This window comes from Pteropus medius, unplaced genomic scaffold, assembly GCF_902729225.1.
Source record: "Pteropus medius unplaced genomic scaffold, Ma_sr-lr_union100, whole genome shotgun sequence".
NCBI lineage: Eukaryota > Metazoa > Chordata > Mammalia > Chiroptera > Pteropodidae > Pteropus > Pteropus medius.
In genome coordinates this window covers 29,515,329-29,527,210 of record NW_024349800.1, presented here as the reverse complement: position 1 = coordinate 29,527,210, position 11,882 = coordinate 29,515,329, and the positions used below count along the sequence as shown (strand labels likewise).

At 30.9% G+C, this 11,882-nt stretch overlaps 1 protein-coding gene and 1 long non-coding RNA gene across 7 annotated transcripts in view; one reads left to right on the top strand and one right to left on the bottom strand.

Moving 5' to 3' along the window:
• LOC120621639 (uncharacterized) overlaps positions 1 to 5,608 on the top strand; it is a 13,675-nt gene extending 8,067 nt beyond the window's left edge. Inside the window, exon 2 of the long non-coding RNA XR_005658224.1 lies at positions 4,721 to 5,608. This is a non-coding gene — a long non-coding RNA (uncharacterized LOC120621639). The remainder of the gene's footprint in view (positions 1 to 4,720) is intronic.
• Positions 1 to 11,882, bottom strand: part of CCDC88A (coiled-coil and HOOK domain protein 88A) — a 109,833-nt gene that overhangs the window by 29,507 nt on the left and 68,444 nt on the right. For all 6 annotated transcript variants that reach the window (XM_039887113.1, XM_039887112.1, XM_039887114.1 and 3 more), the window contains exons 14-18: positions 11,675 to 11,812; positions 9,439 to 10,509; positions 8,015 to 8,142; positions 5,614 to 5,752; positions 3,341 to 3,505 (exon numbers count right to left, since the gene is read on the bottom strand). In XM_039887113.1, coding sequence (XP_039743047.1) covers positions 3,341 to 3,505; positions 5,614 to 5,752; positions 8,015 to 8,142; positions 9,439 to 10,509; positions 11,675 to 11,812 — 1,641 coding nt within the window. The remainder of the gene's footprint in view (positions 1 to 3,340; positions 3,506 to 5,613; positions 5,753 to 8,014; positions 8,143 to 9,438; positions 10,510 to 11,674; positions 11,813 to 11,882) is intronic.

Sequence of the window (11,882 nt, the reverse complement as noted above, 5' to 3'; positions counted from 1 at the left end):
GAGGGAGAGAGCGCGCGCACGCAAGCAAGTGGTGGTCCCAGGGATAGCAGCCAAAGTATTTTATAAACACAAATATTGGGAAGAGAAGCAGAAACCATCTTAACCATCTGTTTAAAAAATTTAGTGCATAATATACCTAACAGATGTTACATATTTTCTTTAGTGATTTTTTTCATGGTATAAAACACTCACTAATACTCTATTTCATCTATAGGACTTCTGGAGCAAATCCAAACAAAACACACCATTTTCAATTTTTCCAGTACATCTGGCCATATTTAAATTTTATAGTTAAATGGTTAAATTATTGTGCAAATCTTAGATCTTTACACTTAATGTGTTACATATTAAAATATTTGTCATGAAAACTGTATTTTCAGGATTATTTTAAAATGATATTTCATAAAAAATTAGCATAAAAATAAAGAATGTTCTAGAAAACCAAAATAAAACTTTAAAAAGGTCATAATTTGTATATAACTGCCATATGCATAGAGTTACAACTGAATCTCAACAAATCATTTTTTATCATACCTACATAAGGGGCAAAGACAACAATTCACTTTATAGGGTTTCATGTTATATAAACTACATGTCTCTCTATAACACAAGTCATGATTTAACCCCCATATTATACCATAAAATCAAAGCTGAGAAAGCAAAATGCTTCAAGATAGCTTTTGATATTATACTTCTTCTTTTGATTCATTTGTTCAAATAAAAAGAATGAAAAAATTTATACTGAAAAATAATACAGAATACTGATGTATTTATATATCATCCTGACACACCAAAGAAGAAAACCATTTTTCATTTACATTAGTATTAATGTAGTTCAGCTCTTTAGGAACCAAAATGTGCAAGCTCTAATGATCTCTAGAAATAAGAAATATCCCTACAGTCTGTAATGAATAGAAGAGAAAGCTGAGAGTAGAAAGGGTATCTCAGAGCAGGAAAACTTTACAATGGGCAAGTAAGTGGTTAGCAAATATACTGGCAAATACACAAAAAATTACTAGTCTAATATGGGGCTAGCCACCTTTATAAACCCATTATCTAAAATGGCTAAAATAGGACAACCAAGTAATTTTTTTTCTAATGGAAGTTTATAAAGGAAGTCAATGTGAAAAGAGATTTAGCTTATAGGATTTAAATGTCAGCCAAATTGTCTGAAATGTAATTATTAATCCAAACAATAGAGGAATATATATATAGCACTGAATAATTAAAAATAGGTATTCATAAGTGGCCTTCATATATTCATAAATACATAAAAAGATATAAAATAGTTTGCTAATAATTTAAAACACGCAAATTAAAATACTTTCTCCATCACTTTAAAAAAAATTAAAAGGCTAATAATACCCAATGTTAATCTGGAAAAGAAAGGTATGTTAGTGGGACTAAAAACTGATGTGATTTTGAAAGTCTAATAAAATGGAATCAATTAAAATTACACACCACATACACACACTGATATGTAGATATACCCTTGGCCTAGCAATTCTACTATCAGGAATTTACCACCCTATGAACATATTTATACATAGGTTTTCACTGCAGCAAACCTGAAAATAACATAAATGTCCACCAACGTGGGATTTATTTAAATAAATTATGCTAATATCCACACTATGGAATAACACGTATTCATTAAACAAATTGAGATAGATCTTCATCTGCTAAAATAGAGATCTCCAAGATAACATAATTTAAAAATGCAAAAAGAATGTTGCATAATATAATCCCACAGGTGTAAATTTGTAAAAGAAATATATTTCTACACATAGATAAATCACGAACAGTGGGAAGAGAAACTTTATTGTGATTATTTTTGGCTAAGAAAGTAGGAATCAATGGTATAAAATTAGTTTTTGGCTTATGTCTTAAAGTTTTTAATTAACGTTAAATTAAAAAACAACAACCACCACAACTATTTTACTTGTTAGCATTAAGTTCCTAAAGCTCATTCATCTTTGAAAGGTAAATGTTGTTGAATTCATTTAATTGTTTACTATCGAATATTTACTGGACTCATTCAGCATGTACCCGCTATCTACCAGGCATTATTCTACATATTAAAGGCACAATGGTGAAAAAGAAGACAAGGTATCTGCTTTTTCAGTATATAAACAACAAATAAATGAATATAAAAATACAATTTCACAAGTGAAAAGTGCTATGAAGAAGCTAAATAAGGCAGTGGTATGATAGTGAATGGATTAGGTTGGGGATAGCTACTTTACTGGGAAAAGGGATCAGAAAGATATCTTGCAGGAGATAAGAGACATGAGACCTGAATGCTGAGGGAAGCCAGCCATGTATTTCTAGTAGGGTAAGCAAACAGAACGGCCTGAGGAAGGAATAAGCAGAAAAGGCCAGTATGACCAGGATGAATTTACTTATAAGGCACCAGGAGCTGTTTTGTGTTTTCCAGATATTATCTCCAGATTAATAAATACAGTGGGTAGAAGAGTGGTATGGTATAAGGTCAGACATATAAACAGAGCAATGTCAGGAAGGCTCTTATAGGACATGGTAAAGAATTTGGATTTTATTCTAATTGAAGTGGGAAGCCACTGAAGATTTTAACCCATTTCCTGTTTGCCCTGAGAATACTAGCCAGCAGCCCTTGCGGCTGCAGAGTTTACCCCAAGATAACCTGCAGATTACAGTGCTAACCTTACCCCAAAAGTTTGCCATGAAATATCTCGCTTTTACTGTTTTTGCATAGCTCTAATGTATCAATAGTCTTTGAAAACAAATGACATCATTCTATTTATAGCATTGTTTTTAGTAGTGGTATTTCCACTTACAAAATACAGTAATTCTCGATCGCTGAAAATGTTAAATCCTAGAAAACGTAGCATTCCCATGTGATGTAAATTAATGCTAGTAGCGAGCTGTGCTTTTTTTTCCTAAATGGGAAAGTAAGAAAGTAACATGATTTAGATTATGTTTTAAAAAATAACTTTGGCTACTGCATCTCGAGAATGGGTTAGATTGGGCCACAAGTGGATGAGGGAAGACCAATTAGGAGGATATGCTAATAGTCCAGATGAAAGATGATAGTTAGTACCTTGGACTAGAGACAATGGAGAGAAGTAAATGGGTTTGGATGATATTTTCAAGGCAGAGCTGACAAAGCTTGCTGATGGACTTATGTGAGAGTGATAGAGAAAAGTACATTAATTTATTAGTTCTTCAGTCTTTTTTAATATTCTAAAATAAGTAAAGAAAGTATAAAATAAAGCTACAAAACCAGATTAGATAAATCTTGAACTATAAATGTTTTATTTCTAAAAAAATTTATTTCTACTAAAAACTTTTAAATACTTACATTTCTTTCTACTTCAATTAATCTGTCTTTAACTTTCAGAAGCTCTCTGGTCGTTTCTTGACTTTCTCGCTCCCATTTGCTATCTGCATCAGAAGTTGAAAGAGAACTCTGTACCATCCTTTCCTCATCTTGTCTCTGTTTAACAGCTTCATAATTCTTTTTCACCTAAAATTTTATTTAAATATTTTAATGGGGAAAAAAAATCACCAAAGTTCTATTTCTTACAATTAATTTGACTCTGCACTGGTCTGGTGACAAATAATATGTGTGATTATCATTATCATAATAATCACAATTTATGCTTTGTAAAATACAAATCCTTTCCTCTTAGAAATATTAAATGTACTCTGCTTATGTGCCATGCTCCTAGAATATATTCTGTAATTTCATATCCTATTGTTGAAGATGAAAATGTCACTGAAGAATAGAGTAACAGGACCTCCTAGATATATTGCTAAATAATAACAGTTGTTTTTAGAGCTATATCTATTGCTGATTTAGGGATTTCGTGTAAAGAATAAAGACTTGACACATGTAATAATTCCTCTTAAAAAGATTTCTAAATTAAAATTGAGGAAGTACCTATATATCTCTCTTTTATGAAGGATATGTTGCCCAGAATGAGCTATGTTAATAAATAAATCAATGACTTCTTTATTCAGATCTTGATCCACATATACTTACTGTAATTTATAAAGAGTGAGCAATCCAAGGATATATCTTATCCAAGGTTTTCTGGTGTGATTACAACCAAACCCTACTTTGAGAGAGCAAACTCAAAACTAACAACTTGGTCATCTTACATTACCAAAATCACCGTTTAACTTAAGCTCACTTCAATTTGAAATGATTACTGTTACACTTATCCTGAATCCTAGGAGACATTTATCATAAACTTCTAAATTAACCCAAATTTTATATTAAGGTAAGGATAAACATTTAAAATAATTCAACATTTAATGCAAACCTGAAGAAATTTTGTGACCCAGCAATAAACTGTTACTATTGAGTTAGAAAAGAATGATGTGAGACTAAAGGAAAAAGATGCCAAGACAGAATATAATTTAAAGGTTGGCAAGTGATCTACTAGATGTTCTGGGATCCTAATTTTTCCAGGGTTTCCTTTTTTTTTTTCACTTTTCACACCCTAACAACATAGATGGGTGACATCATTTCCAGTCTTTTATCTTACATTAATTTCCCACAGGGTCTTTTCTTGTAGGTTTAGAAAGATTATAGACATAGGCAATTATTAAGGAGAACTAAGAATAAAACTCAAAGCTTCTCATTTTTAGCCCTTTGTTCTTACAACAAAGTGCCAAAAGTGCTTCCTTTACCTTATGTATCATTAATCAGAATCTCTAATTTCTGTCCACACAGAAAATAACATATTGTTGGAAGAGATGATGATTGCTGTGGAGCATAAAGCCTCAAAGCCAGGGCGGGTCCCACACACAGCCAATGTGAATCTCATCTACATGCACCTGAACTGTCATCTGGTAGGAAGATGACTGTCAGACAACTATGTGAAGAAGGACACCTGACAATGTCTTGCTATCTACTTGTGTTTCCTCTAGTGTTCTGAATCTAATAGTTCTAAATGTGGCCTATAGTTATCTTATAAATATGAATATTTAGTTGACTATAAAACAACTGAGAGCACTGCAGAGATGATAAAAGAGAATAAACCAGAATACAATTCTCCCAATGTACTATTATATTAATCCTATGGAATGGGCAAGCCCCTTCAATTTCAATTTATTCACGTAGGGATAATAGATGGTTGTCTCTGTTTAGTTTACTTCAATGAATAATTCCAAATATCACAAGAAAACAGGATCTAGAAAACCTCAAATTTATGAGATCAGGTGCTTTCTTATACCACACATATGATTTCCCTCTACTTGGTATTCTCACACTCATATTTTTTGCCTATAGAACTTTTACCTGGATTCTCAATAGAAAAAGAATGTCAGAATGAAATGTCAGTACAAGAGAGCTTTTCCCAATGAAATAAGCCCTCGTTTTCCCTATCCCACTCTCACAATTCTGATATGTTCCTAACTACATGAAGACATAAAAACATGAAATAGGATTTAATAAATTATAGTGTATAGATAAAACAGTTGGTCATAAGCTATATGAAAAGATCTGTTTAAGAATACTCTCAAATTTAAGGAACAAAGTATTAATAAAACAATGTCATATTTTTATTTTGTACAACTTTCTCTCCAAATATATGACAATTAAAATTGTCTAAGGAAATCACTTACTGTTTTAAGTTCTTGGCGCAGTTGCTGGTTATAATTTGTGGATTCTTCTAATCGAGCTTCTAAAGCAGCAATTTTTTCCTCTTTTATTTCAAGGGACTTCTTTAGAGTAGATTCTAATTTTGATTCCAAAAGTTTATATCTATTATCCAAGTATAAAAATAATAAATGTTTATTACTGGAGATCATAAAATTATTTTTAAAGATAATTTATGACCACAGATACTGAGAGTAAGATAGACATCAGGTGAGATGATGGATGGGAATGCTCAGCATATAAAATGAATGGAAAAGAGGCCTGAGAACCCTAGGAAACTACATTGGAAGAAAAGATACAAGAAGAGTTGTTAAAAGACAAGAGTGATCACATATCACTGTTTACAACTCTACCACTGAAGTTACTTTGCTGCATTTCAGTTTGTCTATTTATACATTTGATTCCACAACTACACTATTCTTTTATGGCAAAAATAACTTTCTTAAAGAATAACTATCTTAATAATAATTGTATCTTCAAAGGAGGTCAGAGAGAATGATATCAATTGGAATGATGTAAAGGTTAGACTAAAAAAAGAATTAAGGACGACATCTGAAATAAAAAGTAAAGACAGATACAGATATGCATAAATTCCAAGAGGGAAGGAATGAATGTTAAAGGAATTTATGGCTGTGAGCTTCTATTTTCTTTGTGACATTACAGTTAATTTACTGACTGAAAAAAAAGCTGGGTTTGGTGGCTTAAGACATTTCTTTTCCTGATCTTCCAGATTCTATCATAGTTATTAAGTGCTCTCAATTCTATTGCCTAAAAGTTTTAGTTTAGTATATGTACTTATCTCTATGTCTAATGCTTTTATTATATAAATAAATATGTATGGATTAATAAAAGCATCACATCTTGTCTAGACTATTACAATAGCTTCCTAACTGGTCTCTGTGCCTCCAAATTGCCTTTTTTCTAATTAATCTTTCATTCACTCTAAGAGTTGCTCAACACACTTTTGTGCTTTATTTGCATGGACTACCCTTCCCTAGTTTCTACTTTACAAATTTCTGTCATTCTTCAAGGTTCAGCTGAAGCATTACCATTTCTCTGATGCTTGATAACCAGCAGATAATAAGAGCTCAATTAACATTAGTTAATTGTATGAATTAAAGTTTGACAAGAGCACCATACAGTATGAAAGGCCCATCCAGAGCTGGATTCGTAAATGTATAATACAGCATTGGTTATGGCAGCTACACAGTTTACCTTTTTTTTTTTGGTAATGGGAGTGGGGGGAGTCTACTTTTTAAATGTCTTACACATGGCAGGTAATAAATTTGTTTGAATAAAGAAGTGATGAATATTCAGTATATACATTAAAAGATAGTCAACTAAGTTGGCCCTTAGAACTATCTGCTTAACTCAAAATTTTTTCTCATGAAATATCTGTAAAATTCATTCAATTATGGTTGCTTGAATTCACTGCTTGAGTAAATACCTCAAATTACTTCTATTTGTTATTATAGAACTAACCTTTAAAAGTATCAGTCTGTTCTATTCACTTTAAATTTCTAAGAATTACATAAACAAATCCCGTATGATCAGCATTAATTTTTCCTGTATTTATTTAATATAGAATATAAATACCAGCAGCAATAATAGATGATAAAATATAAATTATCTAATTATAAAAATTCCAGTGAATTAGAATCTAGCCTACATAAAACAATATTCTTAACAATACACATTTCTAGCTAGAATCATGTGGCTGACTAATGCTAAATAGCAGACTACTTGAAAATCTGATTAACTGTTTGATAGATTGTAATTTCCATGGGAGAATAGAAATTTCCTTTAAACATGTACCAATAATTCTCAAAATTAACCAGTATATAAGTTAATTTTTTTATTGTTTGTCAAGCCTTAGTTTTCCACATTATTTTTACACCTTAATTGCTTCTCAATATATGTTCCTTTGTTTTGTACTTTTCTTTCATTTCTCTTTAAGTCCATATTTTGGCATACAAAATAAATAAAGGAACTGAGGTACTTAAGCACATAATTCAAATAAAAAATAACTTGCTTAAAATTACTGCATATTTCACCAGAGAGGGATTTGTTATTAATGTCTCATTCTACTTTCACAGGCAATTATAGCCTCTGATCTTGTGCTACCTGGGTAGCATGTTATTTCCCTATAACTGTATTTATATAATAACATTTTAGCATATTTTCTTATATTAACATTAGGTTGTATATATTTGATTTTTTACTTTTCTTTCTTACAGAACTTTTTCTAAGGGAAGAAAAGAACTAGAAATGGTGAAGTTATAAATGTATATTTATATAGTACATGAAAGAGCCAATATTTAAGCAAAAAATAATTTCAACTGTTTGCCAAACAGACTTAACACTCACCTGTCATCAGTACTTTGCTCATCATGCAAGAGTCGCTCTTTATTTAACCCTATCTTCTCAAGCTCATGAGTTAATTTTTCAAGATCATTATTCATTTGTTGAGTCTTCAATTTTTCACTCACCAAATCCTCATTTTAAAAGGAATGCAAAATTCACATAAGTGTCAAGAACATAAACATCTAAGAAATTCAGCCAAGATGCTAACTACCACAGTCCAGGAATACATATAATTCAAAGCGGGAAAGACAGAAGTATTAACTTTTCCTGCATCATTAAAAAGTAGTTAAGCAACAATATCATGAGGTAGTCCAAAGAATTGTTTTGTGTCTTTTTTGGGGGTTAATACTTTTTACCTTTTTAGTTAAAAACTAAAAGGAGAAACTATTCACTCTTTACTTGTGAATATACACCTTACATGTGAGAACTGTGGGGAACAAAAAATATCCATTAATTTTTTTAATAACTGGCTAGAATTTTATTGCATTTTTTTCTATAAATATATGGTTGATACAACACCCACACAATGAAACTGTTGTTCACATCTGTAAGACTGTAGAACAGAAAGAAAAAAAATGAAAAGGCTCATAATGGTCCCTTCTCAATGCCTCTTGAGTAGAAATGCAGGCTTCTCAATGTGACTTTCTACTAGAATTCTAAGATATTTCTAAATTGAACTTAAAAGGTTATCATATACAATAAAGCATAGGGATAGCAAAAAAGAGTAAACCATGCTATCGTTTGATCTGTACCAACAATGTTTCACAGGACCTGTTGTCAATACACTCCTATAAATTTCAGAATTCTAAGCACACAGATCCAAGCACCTACCAGTTGTTCAGTGTTGACCTTTAAGTTCAATGTGATTGGCATTCTCTAGCTTAGAGGTCAAAATTTATGGAGCTTTGGAATCTGAAAGATCTGGATTTGAACCCAGGAATCCAACTCTGCTATTTATTAACTTTGTCATCCTAAATTACCTAATGTTGCTGAACCCTGGTTTTCTAATCTAATAGAGATCATACATACATAAAATATTGGTCATAAAAATTTTATAAATAGATATATAAATATAACTTATAAGATCCTTAGTCCAGTACTTGGCACATAGTTACCATTCAATAAATAAGCTACGTTTTCTATTATACTTAGCATTTGTTAAGAGTTTTGATCAAATAGTTTAACAATATTTTGAAATAAAATTATAATGTAACAAGTTAGATACCACATGGAAACCTTCTTAAAAATAACAATTCACATGTACTTCTTAGTTTAATAAAAGAAAACTTGGGAACGGTTTCTAGTTCTAACTTTAAATTTCTACTTTAGAACCATAAACAGATTACTGATGGGTTCTGATAAAACTTAAAGCCTTGAGTTAAAAAATATAAAAAATATTTGCTTTAAATTTAGGTAACTATATTTACCTCACGTAATGTAACTAAAGTTTTTATATCAATAGTTGCTCTTTTCACAAGCTCCTTATTTTCTTTCTCTAATTCTTTCAGACGAATGCAGGATTCTTTATAAATACCAATCTCTTTGAATAGAGTTTTGTTTTCTTTTTCCAAATTTCCAATTTTTACATTATTTTCTTCTAACGTGGTATCTTTTATTTCTGCTTGTTGTCGGAGTCTCTTGTTTTCTTTCTCCAGTTGTTTCTTATCCTTTTCCAGTTGAGAAGTCTCTTGTTCTAATGATTTATTTTCTTTTTCTAGCTGTTCTAGTCTTTTGCTAGATATTTTTAACTCTTCTAGGTTTTTTTGCAATGTTTGGTTTTCCATCTCTAAATCCTGAAGTTCACTCTCTAATTGCTGAATTTTTTTATTGCTGTTTTCTAGAGCCTTCTGTAGCCTTTGATTTTCTGTATCTAAACCCTGGTAGCTAACTTCTAAGCGTTCTGTTTTCTTGAAAGATGCTTTCATGAGCTCTAAACCTTTCTTAAGTTGTTCTTTTTCACTTTCTAGTTCTTTATTTTCTAGTTGTAGCTGAGCCATTTTCATGCTTGTACACTTCAAAGATTCCACATTCCTACGCAGTTCCAAGTTTTCCTCGTCAAGTTGAGAATTCTCTTTCTCTAGGGATTCTAACTGAAAAGTAAGGTTCTTAAAGCTATCCAATCTTTTTCTAATTTTCCTATTTTCTCTCTCTAGCTCTGAATTTTCTTGTTCCAGGGACTCAATTTTTTCACAAGTAATTTTTAAATTAGTTATCTTTTTCTGTAACAATTCATTTTCTTTTTCAAGATGATGCAACTCATTTTCGAGTTCTTCTGCTCGTTCTCCTTTTTCTTTATAATGTTCCAATTCTTTTCTAATTTGTCTTTTTTCAAATTCAATCTTGCTTAGCTTGCTACTTGTTTCTTTAATAGATTCATGGAGAATTCTATTTTCCTTTTCAATGTCCTTCACCCTTGCTTCAGCACTTATCTGGGAGCGCTGCCTTAAGGAAGACACAGTTTGATTTAGATGTTCATTTTCTTGTTCCAGTATTTTAATCTAATTTAAAAGGAAAAAAGAAAAAACTTAATTGAGCAAGAACTAAACGTTTTAAATTACATAGTTATTCCCTTCAAAAACCAAACAGGGAAATGAGAACATAAAAGGGTCTTAGCATGTCTATTCTAATTCTGACAAATATTTACTGAGACCACTGTATACATGTACTGCCAGGTCATTAAAGTTCATGTCTTTAGGGAGTTCATAATGTAAAGGAATGCTTAAGGGAGATATGTTTAATATCAATCAAAGTGACCTTCAGATTACTTATAATTTGCATGTTTGCATGTTTCAAATTCAAATATGAATATATGTATTCATTTCACATATATCTCCTTGAACATATAAGCTTTAACTTTCATAAATAAATTCTGCAATGCCTATACACAGAGGGCCCTCCGTAAATATTTGCTGTATTGTATACATGGGTGTGTATATATATTTATGTGTTCATTCCTCAAAAGAATTCTAATTTGGAAACATCGAAATAACAAAATCTCCTGTACATTTGAAAACTAATCCATTCAATTTATGGCATAGCCTAATATAACAGTTTTCAAAATTTGTGTGTTAAACAATCCCCTCAGAAGTTTATAAAAATACAGATTCATCTTTAGCTCTAAAATTTTTGTTCTGTAGCTCTAAAGAAATCTGTATTTTTATAGGTTGACTGAGAACTATACTTAGATAATATAAAACAAATCATTTTACATCTAAAAAATAAATGTAAAATTTTAAATAGCAAGTCACTCTATCCAGTTTTGTTTCCTCAAGCATAAAATAAATATTTGAAAGTAAGTCTGAATGCATCCAAGGTGGTTGCTGTCCCACTTCTTCCTTTTTAGTAGAGTCAGTGTACAACTCCACTCCACAGCCGTTTCTCCACAGACACTTGCAAGAACTTGAAATCACAGGTAATGCAAAACCGTATGTAAGATAATTATTAATTTTACTGGCAATTTTAGGAAGTCTAAAATAAGCTTCCTCTTTAGCTTTCATAAAATATCTGACATAGAAAGTGAGGTAAACTCATAGTTACTTTAAAATCTAAAAGATTCTGAAATATTTTTCTCTTTAAAGTTATATGGACTTTTTTTGCATAAATTATACAATAACTTTTGTTAATTAATTTTAAAACAGAATGCTTAATAGGAAATTTATGAACCTGTCTCTCTGAATTTTCTCTAAGAGTTTCGATTGTCTTTTCAAGCTGAGCTTTCTCCTTCATTAGATCTTTGCTTAAATTCTGACAATTCTGAAGACTTTGCTTTTCTTGAATAATCTCATTTTCAAGAATTTCAACCTGGAGAAAATTAAAACATAAAACAATACATCATAAAGTATTTTACAACAATGGAAATATGCCAAACAAA